Source organism: Sinohyriopsis cumingii, chromosome 19 (assembly GCF_028554795.1).
Source record: "Sinohyriopsis cumingii isolate HCF-2022 chromosome 19, ASM2855479v2, whole genome shotgun sequence".
Taxonomy (NCBI): Eukaryota; Metazoa; Mollusca; class Bivalvia; order Unionida; family Unionidae; genus Sinohyriopsis; species Sinohyriopsis cumingii.
Window position 1 is genome coordinate 60,832,987 of NC_142979.1, and position 18,483 is coordinate 60,851,469.

At 36.2% G+C, this 18,483-nt stretch overlaps 1 protein-coding gene across 2 annotated transcripts in view; it reads right to left on the reverse strand.

Annotated features, from left to right (window-relative positions):
* LOC149775804 (merlin-like) overlaps window positions 1-18,483 on the reverse strand; it is a 109,585-nt gene that overhangs the window by 21,720 nt on the left and 69,382 nt on the right. Inside the window, exons 11-13 of one of the 2 annotated variants that reach the window (XM_089943240.1) lie at window positions 13,323-13,408; window positions 8,665-8,782; window positions 757-911 (exon numbers count right to left, since the gene is read on the reverse strand). In XM_089943240.1, coding sequence (XP_089799366.1) covers window positions 757-911; window positions 8,665-8,782; window positions 13,323-13,408 — 359 coding nt within the window. Of the gene's footprint in view, window positions 1-756; window positions 912-7,216; window positions 7,364-8,664; window positions 8,783-13,322; window positions 13,409-18,483 lie in introns of those variants that run through there. The other variant, XM_089943241.1, reaches the window with a different exon arrangement.

An 18,483-nucleotide genomic window follows, 5' to 3' on the forward strand; every position in this document is an offset into this window, starting at 1 on the left:
TAGACAATACTATAAACTTCCACACTGCAGACATCGTAGCGATATGACTGCAAAATTGTTAAAGCTACGTTAAAAATCCAAATCACACACAGACATACACAAACACAAACACACAAACACACTATTTCATTACTGTTTTCTCTTGGACAAAAGCTTCAGATAACATGTGTAGCATGGTATGTTAAGCAAAATGACGAAGTGCTGTAATCTCTTTCTCATCATATTGAGGCATATTTTATTTTGATCACAAGGTGTCAGAAAAAACTGTGTGATGGAATACTGATGTCCTTGGATTGTCGGTATCTTAATTTTCTGCATATATAACCACTTTCATCCTGGTAATATTATGATTATATATACTGTGATCTATTCAAATATCAAGTTGTATACAGTTGTAAATATGTACAAAAAAAAAGATGAGTGAAAAATATGGACATTATTTAGGCTTTCAATTTTAATAACGATTATTGCAAGTAAAGACTGTAGTCAAAACTAAATGATACTTTGTGGTTTTTGGCTAATTATTGAAGAAAAAACTTTTCCTTTCTCTGTTATGCATAATATACATGATGTGTATAGCGAACGATTATCAGTGCAATAGCATGCAATAGATTGTTGTAGGAAATCTCACTGAAAGCACCTAAATCTGATTAACATGAGTCATTGGGTCTTTTTGATCTTTGTCTTGACACTGTCAACTACCCATGATACAGCACTCAACACCAGATTTTTGTACTGATAGGTAATATCTGTTACCTCTCTTTTTCTATCTCCAGTGAAAGTTGATCCATGTCCCCTGTGGCCAGCAGGTCACAACTAACTTCAGTGGTGGACTCGTTTGGACCAATATCATCATCATCCAGTGATAGGTGGCTCAGGTCAGAGGTCAAACTTGAAAGCTGATACATTGCCTCCATTTAAGAAAAATAATATTGTTTATCAATGATTTGATTTATCACCATCATAATGGAAAGCATAAAAGTTGTATGTGTTTTTGAATCATAGCATGACAATATTACATAATAACATAATGTTAATTCATAAACAGAATCTCTTGTGTTAATAAGATATTAAATTTATTCAATTCATTGACTGATACAGCAAACAATTTGTGACATAACTTATTATATTTTATATCTGATGAACACTCAAGAAGAATCTTTATCCACTGGCAATCACATTATTTTAATATAATAAATTTTAATGAATCTCAATAATTTGGCAGACTGGTAACATAACATGTGGGTGAAATAACAAAAATAGGCAATTTTTGGTTGTAATTATTTTCAGATAAGGACAAGTCATATCACTCACCCAGCATACATTGATGTAAATGGCAAATGTAGTAATAATGGTAAGTGCCATGATTTAGAGACACCTATGTCAGGATAACATGCTTTTTAGGTAGAAATTTGTTGTATCTGATATATTGTTAAAATATGTTTTGGTTTTGAGAGTAACTTCAGCTAACTAGAGCATTAGCATCTTTTGTATTCGAAAGGAGTACATGCTCAGACTCCTATCACATTTGTATGAATGCAAAAGGAGTACATGCTCGGACTCCTATCACATTTGTATGAATGCAAAAGGAGTATATGCTTGGACTCCTATCACATTTGTATGAAATTAATGCAAAAGGTGTACATGCTAGGACCCTTATCACATTTGTATGAATACAAAAGGTGTACATACTGGGACTCCTATCACATTTGTATGAAGACAAAAGGTGTACATACTAGGATCCCTATCACATTTGTATGAATGCAAAAGGTATCACATTTGTATGAATGCAAAAGGTGTACATACTAGGACGCCTATCACATCTGTATGAATGCACAAAGAGTACATGCTGCGACTCCTATCACATTTGCATGAATGCAAAGGTGTAAATGCTCGGACTCCTATCACATTTGTATGAATGCAAAAGGAGTACATGCTCGGACTCCTATCACATTTGTATGAATGCAAAAGGAGTATATGCTTGGACTCCTATCACATTTGTATGAAATTAATGCAAAAGGTGTACATGCTAGGACCCTTATCACATTTGTATGAATACAAAAGGTGTACATACTGGGACTCCTATCACATTTGTATGAAGACAAAAGGTGTACATACTAGGATCCCTATCACATTTGTATGAATGCAAAAGGTATCACATTTGTATGAATGCAAAAGGTGTACATACTAGGACGCCTATCACATCTGTATGAATGCACAAAGAGTACATGCTGCGACTCCTATCACATTTGCATGAATGCAAAGGTGTAAATGCTCGGACTCCTATCACATTTGTATGAATGCAAAGGTGTAAATGCTTGGACTCCTATCACATCTGTATGAATACAAAAGGTGTAAATGCTAAAGGTGTAAATGCTAGAACTCCTATCACATTTATATGAATGTAAAAGATATCACATTTGTATGACTGCAGAAGGTGTACATGCTAGGACTGCTATCACATATGTGTGTGTGTGATTTAGATTTTTAATGTAACTTTAACAATTTTTCAGTCATATCGCTACCATAGTCATGTAGCATGATGTCCCACCAAGTAACATCCTGACACCAGGACACAACTCCTATCACATTTGTATGAATACAAAAGGAGTACATGCTCAGACTCTTATCACATTTGTATGAATACAAAAGGAGTACATGGTCAGACTCCTATCACATTTGTATGAATGCAAAAGGAGTACATGCTACGACTCATCACATTTGTATGAATACAAAAGGAGTACATGGTCAGACTCCTATCACATTTGTACGAATGCAAAGGTGTAAATGCTCAGACTCCTATCACATTTGTATGAATGCAAAAGGAGTACATGCTACGACTCATCACATTTGTATGAATACAAAAGGAGTACATGGTCAGACTCCTATCACATTTGTACGAATGCAAAGGTGTACATGCTAGGACTCTTATCACATTTGTATGAATACAAAAGGAGTACATGCTCAGACTTATCACATTTGTATGAATGCAAAAGGTGTACATGCTCAGACTCTTATCACGTGTATGAATGCAAAGGTGTAAATGCTCAGACTCCTATCACATTTGCATGAATGAAAAAGGTGTACATACTGGGACTCCTATCACATTTGTATGAAGACAAAAGGTGTACATACTAGGATTCCTATCACATTTGTATGAATGCAAAAGGTATCACATTTGTATGAATGCAAAAGGTGTACATGCTAGGACCCTTATCACATTTGTATGAATGCAAAAGGTGTACATACTAGGACTCCTATCACATCTGTATGAATGCACAAAGAGTACATGCTGCGACTCCTATCACATTTGCATGAATGCAAAGGTGTAAATGCTCGGACTCCTATCACATTTGTATGAATGCAAAAGGTGTAAATGCTTGGACTCCTATCACATCTGTATGAATACAAAAGGTGTAAATGCTAGAACTCCTATCACATTTATATGAATGTTGTTGTTGGGTTTAACGCCATTTTTCAGCACGCGATTGGCTATACATGGTGGCCAGTATTAATGGTGGAGGAAGAACCCGGGAAAACCCGGGAAAGAACCACTGACCCACGAGAAGCTACTGGCAAGCTTTCTCACATACCCACATTAGCTGAATCCGAGACTCGAACCCACGCAGACAGCGGTGAGATGGCAGTGATCCGTAACGAAGAACGCTTTAGACCACTCGGCCACTCGGGGCCCCTTATACGAATGTAAAAGATACCACATTTGTATGACTGCAGAAGGTGTACATGCTAGGACTGCTATCACATATGTGTGTGTGTGATTTAGATTTTTAACGTAACTTTAACAATTTTTCAGTCATATCGCTACCATAGTCATGTAGCATGATGTCCCACCAAGTAACATCCTGACACCAGGACACAACTCCTATCACATTTGTATGAATACAAAAGGAGTACATGGTCAGACTTATCACATTTGTATGAATGCAAAAGGTGTACATGCTAGGACTCTTATCACATTTGTATGAATACAAAAGGAGTACATGGTCAGACTTATCACATTTGTATGAATGCAAAGGTGTAAATGCTAGGACTCTTATCACATTTGTATGAATACAAAAGGAGTACATGGTCAGACTCCTATCACATTTGTATGAATGCAAAAGGAGTACATGCTACGACTCATCACATTTGTATGAATACAAAAGGAGTACATAGTCAGACTCCTATCACATTTGTACGAATGCAAAGGTGTACATGTTAGGACTCTTATCACATTTGTATGAATACAAAAGGAGTACATGCTCAGACTCTTATCACATTTGTATGAATGCAAAGGTGTAAATGCTCAGACTCCTATCACATTTGTATGAATGCAAAAGGTGTACATGCTCAGACTCCTATCACATTTGTATGAATGCAAAAGGAGTACATGCTAGGACTCTTATCACATTTGTATGAATACAAAAGGAGTACATGGTCAGACTCCTATCACATTTGTATGAATACAAAGGTGTAAATGCTCTGACTCCTATCACATTTGTATGAATGCAAAAGGAGTACATGCTAGGACTCTTATCACATTTGTATGAATGCAAAAGGAGTACATGCTAGGACTCTTATCACATTTGTATGAATGCAAAAGGTGTACATGCTCAGACTCCTATCACATTTGTATGAATGCAAAAGGTGTACATGCTAGGACTCTTATCACATTTGTATGAATACAAAAGGAGTACATGGTCAGACTCCTATCACATCTGTATGAATGCAAAAGGAGTACATGCTACGACTCATCACATTTGTATGAATACAAAAGGTGTACATGCTACGACTCATCACATTTGTATGAATACAAAAGGAGTACATGGTCAGACTCCTATCACATTTGTACGAATGCAAAGGTGTACATGCTAGGACTCTTATCACATTTGTATGAATACAAAAGGAGTACATGCTCAGACTCTTATCACATTTGTATGAATGCAAAGGTGTAAATGCTCAGACTCCTATCACATTTGTATGAATGCAAAAGGTGTACATGCTCAGACTCCTATCACATTTGTATGAATGCAAAAGGTGTAAATTGCTAGGACTCCTATCACAGTTGTATGAATGCAAAAGGTGTACATGCTAGGACTCTTATCACATTTGTATGAATACAAAAGGAGTACATGCTCAGACTCTTATCACATTTGTATGAATGCAAAGGTGTAAATGCTCAGACTCCTATCACATTTGTATGAATGCAAAAGGTGTACATGCTTGGACTCTTATCACATGTGTATGGATGCAAAGGTGTAAATGCTCAGACCCCTATCACATTTGTATGAATGCAAAAGGTGTACATGCTCGGACTCTTATCACATTTGTATGAATGCAAGAGGTGTAAATTGCTAGGACTCCTATCACATTTGCATGAATGCAAAAGGTGTACATGCTGGGACTCTTATCACATTTGCATGAATGCAAAGGTGTAAATGCTTGGACTCCTATCACATTTGTATGAATGCAAAGGTGTAAATGCTCAGAGTCCTATCACATTTGTATGAATGCAAAGGTGTAAATGCTCGGACTCCTATCACATTTGTATGAATGCAAAGGTGTAAATGCTCAGAGTCCTATCACATTTGTATGAATGCAAAGGTGTAAATGCTCAGACTCCTATCACATTTGTATGAATGCAAAAGGTGTAAATTGCTAGGACTCCTATCACATTTGTATGAATGCAAAAGGAGTACATGCTGGGACTCTTATCATATCTAATCTTAATATCATAGAGAAAGTCAATCTATGATAGTTTATATGTAACTACAATGTTGCTAGGGGACCCACCATAAGTAAAAAAATTATAGTGCATGTCCTAATAAACAATGGTACATGTTTCATCAAAACTGGGTCAGACATTCTAGGGAATAAGTTGAAAATAGGTTTTCCATCTGGTTGCTATGAAAGCCACACAGCTGGACATAATCTTGATAAAGCATATCCTAAGAAACAATTCTATCAAGCCTGAACAAATCTGATTCAGCTGTTATAGAGAAGTCAAAAATAAGGATTCCGAATGGTTGCTATGGAAACCACACCACTGCTAGGGAACCACCCTGAACAAATTTTTATTGAATAGGGGATCCATTCTAAACAAAATTTGGACTGAATATGTTCTAAGAAAAATTCCTACCAAATCCAATAAATATTGGCTCAGCCATTCTGGATAAAAAGTTGAAAATACTAGGTTACACATACATTTGCTAAGACACACACACCATTGGTGGGACATTTACCTTGAATGCAATTTTGGCTGAACATGTTCTAAAATGATTAAGTCAAATATAGGATTTCCATCTGGTTGATAATAAAGCCACACCAATGCTAGGGAGGCCATCCCAACACAATTTTGATCATGTACTAAAGAAACAATCCTACCAAGTTTTATCAAAACTGGCTTAACTGCTCCTAATAAAATGGTTTTTGATGTTGACAGCTATCGAAGTCATACTGTAACTAGTCTATACTCTTAAAACAAGTAACAGAAAAGAGTGAGAAGTAACAAGCTTTGTAAAATTCAAAAAGAAATCCTTATTTGAACTTTCAGTAATAATTCAAATCTCTGTTTCCAAGAATATTATCAGAGCACTTTTGTATTTCCAGAGAAAATATTCACTGGATTAAATAATTTGAAGAAATAAATTCCAGACCAAATGAACTTCTCGATACAAAAATAATATAAGACTGATTCTGCTAGATCTTAAAGCGTGAATGAATAATCTTTCCAGTAACAAGTCTTCTACTTGACCTCATGTCACAATCAACATTTATTAAAAAAAACATTACCTAATCGAAAATAACCTTCTAGACAGTTCGTAACATTTACAAAATAAAATGTTAGTTATAATCAGAAAGTCTGTTATGTGAGCTAAAGACCTGAAGAATTTTTAATTTTTAAAAACTAGCCTGAGAGGGCTGAATTCACTAGACAGTGGTCATACTAAAGTTATTATGATTAGGTAATATATAGGAAGAAGAAACTTTCCTGAAATCATAGTGGTAAACAGCTCTGTGCTCAAGTTGTGGCACTGTGGTGAAGGCAGGGCAGTAACTGTGTGGGAAAAGATATGTGAGTTGGTAATCTATCTGCCGCAAGTCACTCAGTCAGGAAGAAGTTGGCACACTGAAGCAGTATTAATGTCAATGCTGTTAGTGTCCACATCTTTGTGTGAGCATTAACCTAGGTCAATTTCATGGCCATATTCTTAGCCCATCTCTCTTTAAACTAGTGAGAGCAAATGTTGAAAGTATGTTTAGAACAACACAACATACAATTTATATAGATGAGGTGATTATTTTTTGCCAGTTTGAATCTCTTACATACCTCACATTTAATCCTGCCCATTCCAGTTAATACCTGTAATTTGTGAAAGCAAAGCAACAGCATATACAAATAAAATCAGTAAAGCACTGAGATTACTCTGAAGTGGACATTATGAGTTATGATAAATGACATTTTAGAAATGATCTTATTGCAAAGGAATAAATGATAAGTTACTAGACATAGCTTACAAAAAATAAAGTACTGGGTAATGAGATTGAATGAAAGTACCATAGACAATAGGACACAAAGTGCAATGTATCTGCCAGGACCTCTTGAAAGAGCATGCTGACCAGGCACAAAGTGCAATGTATCTGCCAGGACCTCTTGAAAGAGCATGCTGACCAGGCACAAAGTGCAATGTATCTGCCAGGACCTCTTGAAAGAGCATGCTGACCAGGCACAAAGTGCGATGTATCTGCCAGGACCTCTTGAAAGAGCATGCTGACCAGGCACAAAGTGTGATGTATCTGCCAGGACCTCTTGAAAGAGCATGCTGACCAGGCACAAGTTTAAAGTAGTAAGTGATGACATTTGGGATCTGTTACCAATTCCTTTAACCAATGATAGACCACTCTCCTCTTACTACTGACTCAGCAAACAGACAATATTTAGCACTGTTGTAGCTAAAGCAATCCAAAAGACAGGAAGGTAGTGGATGTAATAATAACATATTATGGCTGAGTAATGTATTTGAAGAAAAAATAAATTTCCTTAAAAAGACCTAGATTTATTACTTTCTTTAGTTTCATTTGTACTAAAATATTGATCACAAATTAACCCCAAATGTGGGTACTGTCAGACCATCCTGAGGACAATTGATGCTAATAATTAAGAAAACTATGCCAAAGGGAATAAAATTACATCAGTCAACAAAACAATTTAGCTGAATAAAATGGTACTGACTCACAACTTGGTCAAAAATGTATCCTGTAAACATTCCAAGATCCCAGCAGTCAATATAACTGACTGGCCATGTTGTATTTGACGAAGCTGTAAACATTCCAAGATCCCAGCAGTCAATATAACTGACTGGCCATGTTGTATTTGAACAAGCTGTAAACATTCCAAGATCCCAGCAGTCAATATAACTGACTGGCATGTTGTAGTTGACTAAGCTGTAAACATTCCAAGATCCCAGCAGTCAATATAACTGACTGGCCATGTTGTATTTGACTAAGCTGTAAACATTCCAAGATCACAGCAGTCAATATAACTGATTGGCCATGTTGTATCTGACTAAGCTGTAAACATTCCAAGATCCCAGCAGTCAATATAATTGACTGGCCATGTTGTATTTGACCAAGCTGTAAACATTCCAAGATGTGATGACTTACATGTACAGGATAGCTTGGTGAATTGGAGCGAGCAACTTCAAGAAGCTGGTCTTTGGCCTCCTTTTCTGACATCTTTGCCCTAAAAAGTTCTTCTTTTAATTTTTCTGCCTCTATAGCTCTGAAAACATAAGATACTGTAAACATTTTAAATATCATCAACACATTTTTTGAAACCTCTGAATATTGTGTAGCATTTTTAGTGCATTACCAAAGTGCAAACATTTGACATTTTCAATGGCAATGGTTTTATGCTATCTAAAAAAAAATATGATGTGTGCTCACATGTTACACGATGTAAATTCAAATGAAATGAAGTGTGATTCCTTTATTTCAGTACCATGTAATTATCAAACCAAAAATAACATGAGCCACTGTTGACAATGAGGAAAGATTAAAACTCAGATATGGAGGTTTCTGTTTAAGATTAATCTTCCATACCCGAAAACCCAATATGCATTGTTATTATAAAATTTGATTACATCACTGAAAAAGAGAATCATCAGAAAGATGGCACAAGTATTACTTGGTACCAACATGCTTAAGTTTTGTATCATTAGAATACAGTTTTGTATCATTAGAACAAAGTTTAGTATCATTAGAATAAAGTTTTGTATCATTAGAATAAAGTTTTGCATCATTAGAATAAAGTTCTGTATCATTAGAACAAAGTTTTGCATCATTAGAATAAAGTTTTTTATCATTAGAATAAAGTTTTGTATCATTAGAACAAAGAACTATGTAGAGAAGAATGTGTAGGAATTTTTTTTAATGAATAGTGATCCTGTGGAAATTTATGAAACTGAAATGATTAGTGCATCACCTACTATTAATATAGTCATTCACAGATCAGGAAAATAAGGCAATTACATATTTATAGAAATATCTCCTGGTGTCTTAACTTTTATGTATCAGTTAGGTGACTGAGCTTTCATTTGGGATGAGAGGGGGTGATGGACCTGGGATTTTATTTTCTTCTGGTGTTCATATAACTTGAAAAAATATTTTTGCTCTGTTGAAAAAAACAAGAACTATACCATAACATTAGTTGAAAAAAATATCTTGAAGTGAAAGCAAAAAAATCCTCTAGCTCAAAAGAAAATTGCAGGCCACCTCATCCCATAAAATTAAATGGTTCCTTCCTAAGGATGCAGAGTCTTGAAAATACTCGTGACCTTGGGCAAGTGTCACAGTTCGACCAGATTAAAAAAAAAACTTGTGAAATGTCTATCTTTTAACTTGTCACAGGTCTGATGTACAAAGAAGGGTAATTGCCCATCAGGACAATTTCTCCAAATTTAAAGCAACAAATAGATTATTGAAAAAATATGACTGTGAACACATATGCCACTAAGAAAATGACAGCTAGGTGTGGAACAGGAATTTCTTGAGTTACACATACCTGAGTTACACATACTGACTCTTATTTATCTAAGGAGTCATGTATCAGAAGAGTTTTTATACTTGTAGTCTTAACACCAAATATTACATTTTCATGGTTAGACCCATTTGAACACCAAGCTTGTGTCAAGAACCTGTGGGTTATTTTTAAACAAGAGTAAAATAAGACTAGTGGAGATGTGTACCTTCAGTACTCAAAGAATAGACACAGGCCCAGGGCTGGTGACTTAAAAAAATCACAAGCCCTGACTGAAATTCCACAAGCATTGACTCCAATTACCATATGCCCAAAATTTCTCCTTTTTAATATTATATGTCACACAATGTTGCAATTGCTACAACGTAAATTTAAAAAGATTCAATAGGGGGTTTGAAGGGAATGCAAGTGTCCCTAGTGTTCATCACTACACTCTCTAGAAACTGGATGGTCCTGGTGTTCTAACTTCTCTGCTGGATTCTTTGAGTGAATCATGGTGAGAACCAGTTTGATGGATGTCAATATGTTGTTTGCAGTATGTGCAAAGAATTAATTGCACACATCCAAATGTAAAAAAATTTTTTGGGGCTGGCGTGCTTCACAAAGTAAAACTGGTGACCAGGCATTCTGAAACTTAGTTTTGTTGGGATAGGCTGATAGCTAATTGCTTCCTAAATTGGCTTAAAAAATAAATCAAACTTGAACACTATTCTGACAATTTAAATGGTCATGCTTTGCATTTTATATATGCAGCAAAATCTGACTTCAAAGAAACATTGCCACTGTTCACAAACTTGTCAAAAACCTATAATACATGTATGCACAGCTTCAACATTTTCATTCAAAGCAATGATAGGTATTAAGTTAGGTTTTCCTACATGCAACTAGCATCTCTTTGATTTGCCTATATTTGGCTCTTCCACATCCTGATCACACCTAAGCAAATCAGAACAATGGGCTCACCCACTGCAGTCTTCAAACATATCTCACTAACTATTGCCAGCCAGTTAAGTAATATCTGAAACGGTGGTTTTATACCTGACCTCTCTGCCTTTTAACTGCCGCTATTTAAACTGCCCAAAAGGTAGTTTTACATCGGCTCCAATCATGACAGTTTACCATTTATACATGTAACGGTCATTTATTGAAAGTGGTGGTTTTCTTTCTATTTTAGAAGATTAATGAAAATTATATTTCTCAGGGGGTTTGGGAGTACAAAATTGTGTTTTTAGCATGACATGCCATGTTACAATTTGATTAAAATCAAATCTCCATGTAGGACAGTGGCAATCTGATTTTAATTGGATTGCAACATGTTATGGCAGGTATGTCAACATCTTGAAAATAAACTTTTGCATTTCATCAGCATATTCAAAGTTTTCTCTGGCAAATTTGATTATTTTTTCAACAAGCCTGATGGGCACCTCTCTTAGAATACAGGATGGGCCCAATCTGAAATTAGAGGCGGCCTGGGTGTCAGGCTATCTGATTTTTTGAGCAATGACTTGGCTGAGTCATATGATGACATGGATGGGTATCTGTCACAACACACTTGTCTCAGAGATGAATGCTTGGAGAAATTTTCCCTGGGTCCTGATAAGAAGTTTTTAGTGAAAATATCACATTAATATGACCATCCATTTAGGAAAAATAATTATAGCAAGATTTTCAAGATAGCTGCTGTCAAAGTCATACTAGTTGTCAGAAAGGCACAGTTTTCACTTAGAAACAACAAAACCATAGGATGAATGTGTGTATAAAGTTTCATGGCAATCTTCCAAGCAGTAGGAGTAGTCATATCAAACTTGTGCTAACTGATGGACAATTGAATGATGATAGAAGATGAATGAAAAACCATCCCATTAGTCTTTTTGGTCTATGACCAGTAGAGCTAACAACAAAGTCATGTAATGAACCATAAAAAAAGTGCAAACCGTACATTAATTAATGTACTTAAGTTATAACTTACAATGACTTACAGAAAGTCAACAGTACCCATACTTTAATAATGTCATAATAACAGCAAAAATGTACAAATGGCATGGTCCAAGACCAAGTATACAATCATGGAAAATGAATGCAGCAAAATATTCATGAAGAACAATTAAGTTACAAATGCATGAAACAAAAGATAATGCAACTGGATTTCTGGAATTATACCAGTACAATGTTATCTTTTCCAAGAGAAAGACTAAAATGAAGTACCATTGGAATTCAGGTAACCACTAGCATCTACCATATGTCCTCACTTATAATCCAGGTCCAATTGCAAACCTGATCTACCATTGCATAAAGTGCCAGCAAATAAGTGTTTACATCGTTTGTACTGATTACTCCTAGCAAACTACATAGTTTTATGTGATAGCAGATTTGGGTTTTTGCAGTTTGCAGTTGGATCCAACTTGCATGCAAGTATATATGATATACTGCACACAGATGGGAACAACACATTTTGTTGTCTTTCCAGTGTTAAGTATATTTAATCTGTATTGTGCTATTGACCTTTATCCATAACTCAAGGCAGGAGTTTGGGCCTACCTGATTATTGTCTTGCTTTTTGTCTTTTTTTATTGCAAACAACATACTACATAGCAAATTTTCATCTATGATTGCAGATTATATTTTAAGATTATTATTGTTTGTAATCAAAAATGTCCTCAAATAAATTCACAATAATCCAAAATAGTAATTTATTCCAAAAATATTAATGTGCACTTTGTAATTCCAGTGAATAATTTAAATAAATAAATTAAATCCTCTCAAGTGAGTCAACTGAGCACAATTAAAATTGATTCTACTAAGACTTATGCTAAGATAATGGATTCAGTAATTCTGATGTAAACAACATTAATATAAAAACCTACGACACATTAATATAAAAAGCTAAGACAATCTTAAATATAATCTAATATCATAGGCAAATATTAGCTACATAATATATTGTTTACAAAATAATAAGACATTAGACAGGTAGGCCCAACTCTGACCCTCAATTATGAATTAAGGTAAATTAAGACAAATCCCACCAAACAAATTACATATACACAACATATAATCATGGACAAAAGCCAGCAAATTAAATATAAATATACATAACAATATGTAACAAATGTTTGGTTCTGATCCCAGGGTCACTGCATTGGGGTGCAAATGATGAAATAAAAATTATGGGGATTTGGAGATGACAAACAACTGAAGTTGCTCTAGTTGTGCAATCATTTACAAAGAAACAATTTTTTAATTCATAACAACTATCTTGAGGTCCCAAATTTTTAAAGTTTACCTTCTTTCTGAGTCTTCTAGAAGCCTAGATGCTATCATCTCTGCATCTCTTGCTCTGTATTCCATTAGTACACGCTCTTCTTCTGTCTAAAATAAAATATTATTTACAACTGCATTTTCATTGGACTTTTCAACTAAAAACTACCATTTTAATTTTTTCCAATCATCAATCAAGTTACTATAATTTTCAGAATGTTTCAATTTTGTAAATATCAGTGGCACTGTATTTTATGGTAAACCCTTTTCTGTAAGCTTCTTTGCTGGTTCTCTACAAAGATGGATCTTCATTGGAAAATATTACTTTATTCCAAAATATTTCGACTGCAATGTCTCTTTTTCTGTACCACTTAACACGATTCTTTCTGTTATTAACAGATACCATCAGCTTCTTGTGAACTTGGCGTTTCTTTAAACCATAATCTAGCAGTCCTCACTGATGTATTTTCAGGTGGATATTGGTTGTAATTATCAGTCAACACTCTCAAACTTGGTTGTCTGTTGCTTCACTATTCTCACAAGCTGACTATCTCAACCAGGATCAATGAGCTTTCTCCATCCATGATGGCCACTGTTTTTCATGTTTCCTTGTTTTTTTTAATTTACTCATGAGTGAAACCAATTTTTTCAAGTAAAATATTTTTCTTCAAGAATACTTACCAAAACATAATACCTTAGGAGAACTATTTCTACCTTGTAAATCCAGTCCTACCAGACACTACTTTTACTTAAAGGGAGATAAAAGTTGTCTGCTGACCTATGTGGCAGTTGGGCAAAGTGTTTTCCCCTTATGTATAAGACATTGTGGCAAAGCTTAAGAATATATCAGTTACTACTGGAGAGGAAAGCACGCTCTATAGGCTGGGAGTGTGTATGTGTATTATGACTGGGTAAGTATTCTTGAAGAATCAGGTTATACTATTAAAAATTGAATCCTTCTTTAAATACATTACACAATCATAATACCTTAGGAGAATAGGTAAGAGATGGAGGGAGGTATATCCCCTTATCCCAGAGAAACCATCTCTGGTCACTAAGATATGTCAGACAGATTCTAGGTAACTCAAATGGGGGGGGGGGCTTCATCTGTCGAGGCACAGCTTCATACAGGGAAAACATTTCTTCCCACAAATGCAGTGGAAGTGAAGCCGCGTCTTATGAAGCTGTTGATTGACCTGGAAGGGTGACATGTTGAGCTGTGGATATAGGTTCTATCAGATTGAATTGGCCTCTCTGGGATGACAGATCTTAGAGATAAAAGTGAGCAAATGTGGACTCCGATCTCCATGTAAAGCCTGAATAATGTTGGTTAGCGAACAGTTCCAGTCAAAAAATATGCTAGGCTGGTGGCAACTGCTCTAACTCTGTGAGCCAAAATGCATAATAAATCCATTTGAGCTGGGAATATTTCTCTATATGATGAGTGAATAACCCACTTAATCTAAGACAAGATAGTTGGTTTTATATAACCTCCTGTCCTTTAGAAATAGAAAGAGGCAAGATCTCCCTCAACCCAAAGGCTCTGTTCTATTAAGATACCACTTGAAAGCCCAAACTGGATCTTGTAGGTGGCCCTCAGCTGATGTGTCCAGACTAGACAAAAGTTTCCTGACAAAAGTCTGGTTACCCGTGGAAGGATACCGGTTCCTGGTAATGAAAGAGACTGCTGTCATGAGTAAGACTGACCCATCTTGTTGGAATTACATGTAATTCGGGTCTGCTGACATATATTTCACTAATTCTGCCTGCAGTTGCTAGAGCCATGAGGAAGTAGGTCTTGTATGAAGGATGTGCCAGGGATGCCCTTGAAGGTGGTTCAAATATGTCTTGTTCAGCCAGTTAATACCCAAGATAGCTTCCACATTGGGTATAAGGCTAATGTTTATGGTCATGTAAACTCAAGGTTGGAGAGTAGATAGGATAAGTCCTTGTTTTGTCTGATATCCTCTCTTCTTTGATGACAAAAGGTATCAGCAATCATGGAGTGGTAACCTTTTATTGTACTCAATGCAAACTTTCTCTCTACAAAGAGCCAGAGGAAGTTATTTATTTGCAGTATAGATGCCTGGAGAGGTATCGTGTGTTCGTTTGTGCACCACTATTGAAAGTGCCATTTGCCTTTGTATGCTTTCAGAGAGAGAGGACCTTCTTGCTAGAGCAATTCTCTCCATAACCGTTTGTAAAAATTGTTTATTTCTGAGGGCATGTTGCATATGATCCACATGTGCAGGTTTTGTAGCTCTGAGCAGGATTGAAACAACTGCTGTTGTGGTGGTCTGAGTAGATGAGGCAAAATATGAAGTCTCTGAGGAGTTCCTGGTGCGAGATTTAGTCTCTTCTTTCTGTATCAATGTTGGAGGGAATGGGTATGCATCCAGGCTGTTACCATTCTTTCTATAGAGTGGTGACTGCCCAGGTTTTGTGTCCAGGACTGGAGATACAAAGATTTTGAGTTGGTATTCCACCTTGTCACAAAAAGGTCCAATAATGGTCAGTCAAATTGGGTACATATCTGATTGAAAACCGTGGAATGAAGAGACCATTCTGTCTGTATTTGTTGATTGTTCAAGGACAAAGCTTCAGCCAGTATTTAATGAGTCCTGAGATATGGCTTTTACATGGATTTGTTGTTAACTAACCACTTTATAAAGTCCCACACCATGAAGCAAAAGTCTTGGGACTTGGTTTCTCCTGGTTGTTTGAGATAAGTCACCACTATAGAGTTGTCAGACAGAATGAGAACTCCCTTTCCATGCAAATATTCCTGCCACCAGAGAAAGGCTTACACAATGGCTATCATCTCCAGGATTTATTGATATGAAAACATCATTCCTGTGGAGAACATGCATCACTAGCTTGCCTAAAGGATTGTAGTAGCTGGGCTCCCCAGCCTTCCCAACTTGCATAGGTAGATACTGTAATCTCAGGTGGTTGTACAGGTAGATGGTGCCTCAATTGTGTGCAGATTATGTGAGGATGTCCAGTAGGCAAACTTTAGAACTCCATTCGGGCAGAAGAATCATTTGCAATGAGTGCATAAGAAGGCAACCTAGGACCATGCAGATAGAATTTTCCTCGAAAGTAAGGTGCTACTTTGGTCCAGATTTCAATGCCCAATCCTGAGGGAGACAAAATATGTTGCATTGTATTGAACTCCATACTTAGAAGAACAAATTGTTGAGATGGTACCAGGTCATATCTTTCTCTGTTGATGAGAAGATTGGTAACAAGGGATATGTTTTCTTATATCTAACTCACCGTTGTTTCTGCAGGATATTGTCCAGGTAACTTGATATTGCTGCCATAGAAATGGTCAAGACATGTGCAATACTTGAAACATTAGACGAGTGAAGACCTAGGGGCTGATGAGCCATATTGGGGGTGCCCTGAATTGGTAAACAATGTTGTAGGTGAACTGCATGAATGTCCTGGAAGCCTTGTGAATAGAAACATGAAGGTATGCGCTGTTTAAGTTATGGGATATTTAATCACTGCAACATGTCTGTATGTCTGTTGAGGGGGAACTTGGCTGTTTGTTAGCTATGTTCCTTGCTGTTCCACAATCATAACCAAGCCAAACCCAGAGGAGGCAAGCTAGAGGCAGTTGCCAAAAGTGCTGAGTCCTGTGGTGGTGACTTGGGTAACAGAGTTGTTTCAGAGTGTGTCAATGTTCGGCACTACATGGCTGAAGGGCAAGTTAATTTATCTCCCTTGTCTGCCTGAAATATTCATACTGAGGAATGGTCAGCATGCAGACTGATGATGCCTTCGTCCTGAGTTGTGTGTTTCTGCGCTTTGCCCATAGCATTTATTGTAGGACAAATAGAGCAAAACATATAAATCTGTAGCCATGCAAATGTCTTTTAGAATGCAATGTCCATCCAGAGCTTAAAAAGTTGACCCAGAAATTGATAACAACCAGTCTAAAAATGCAACAAAGTAGACAGGTAAAATATACCAATACCACCTGTAAGGAGAAGTATAAACCTGTAGTCCTGCATGTGTACTGTTTGAATACAGAATGGGTGCAGAGCTATACATAATGATGGTTTCCTGGAAAAAAGTGATAGCGGATAATCTCATTTACAATGCTACCTGTAGGGAAGGTCATGGATGATATGTACAGGTAGAATCATTGAAGCATGGCATTTCAAGGCTAAGGATGCCATGTTAAAGAAAACTCATTTGTAGGTACAAGAAATGACAGAATTATACATATATACAGTGTTTCTTAAGGGCATAAAGACCTGAACAAATATAAATATTGTAGCATTAACCTTGTGATTTAATACTCTTTAAATTTAATGGAATGCATATGGAGATAAACATGACTCAAGTGTCACCCATAGAAACATGCATGAGTGAGATGTGGCTGAATCAACCATGTATTGAAAAATCACCTGTACCTGTCCAACCAGAGTGGAAGCAATTCAGAAATGTACACAAGTGACTATATTACATAAAAACCTGCACATAAAAGGTGCTGAGGCACTGTTATAGATACTTTCAAAGTAGGTGTGACAATATCCAAAGTGAGGCAATTCCCTGTAGGGAAATAAACCAACAGACCACCTATAAAAGTAAAATCACTGAAGTTGGTGCCCAGATGCTACATATGCCTTGGAACAGAACCTGACCTGTTCATAATGAAATTACACAAATATTAGGAGTTTTTATAAGCGCTAGAGACTTACATGCACAAAATAATTATAGCCCAAACTGAATGTGAAGTAGCTTAGACTCCATATGTAAGTACCTAAATGTGTGATGAAAATAAAGTGTAAGCAAATTGTAAAGGCAGAACTTTGGATAGGAAGAGAAAAAGGTTGAAACAAATGGAGTATACTTTCCTTAAAAGTGTAAAAACTACTCCAACTTGTAATGGTATACTACCCATGTCAACAGACAACTTTTAGCTAACATAAGTAGCTATGAGGGCTGGATTTGCGAGGTAGTTGTAGCTCTCCTAAGGTATTATGATTTGATAACGTATTTAAAGAAGAAAAACTATAAATGACCCTAACATGGAAAAATAATCAGAGCAGAACAACAGCTGAGAGATGAAATCGCCTAGAAAACAATTTTACTCACAAAACGTAAACAGGTGTGTGGTCACAGATGCTAACTGCAGAATCACCACCATTGGTCTTGGTGTTGCTGGAATT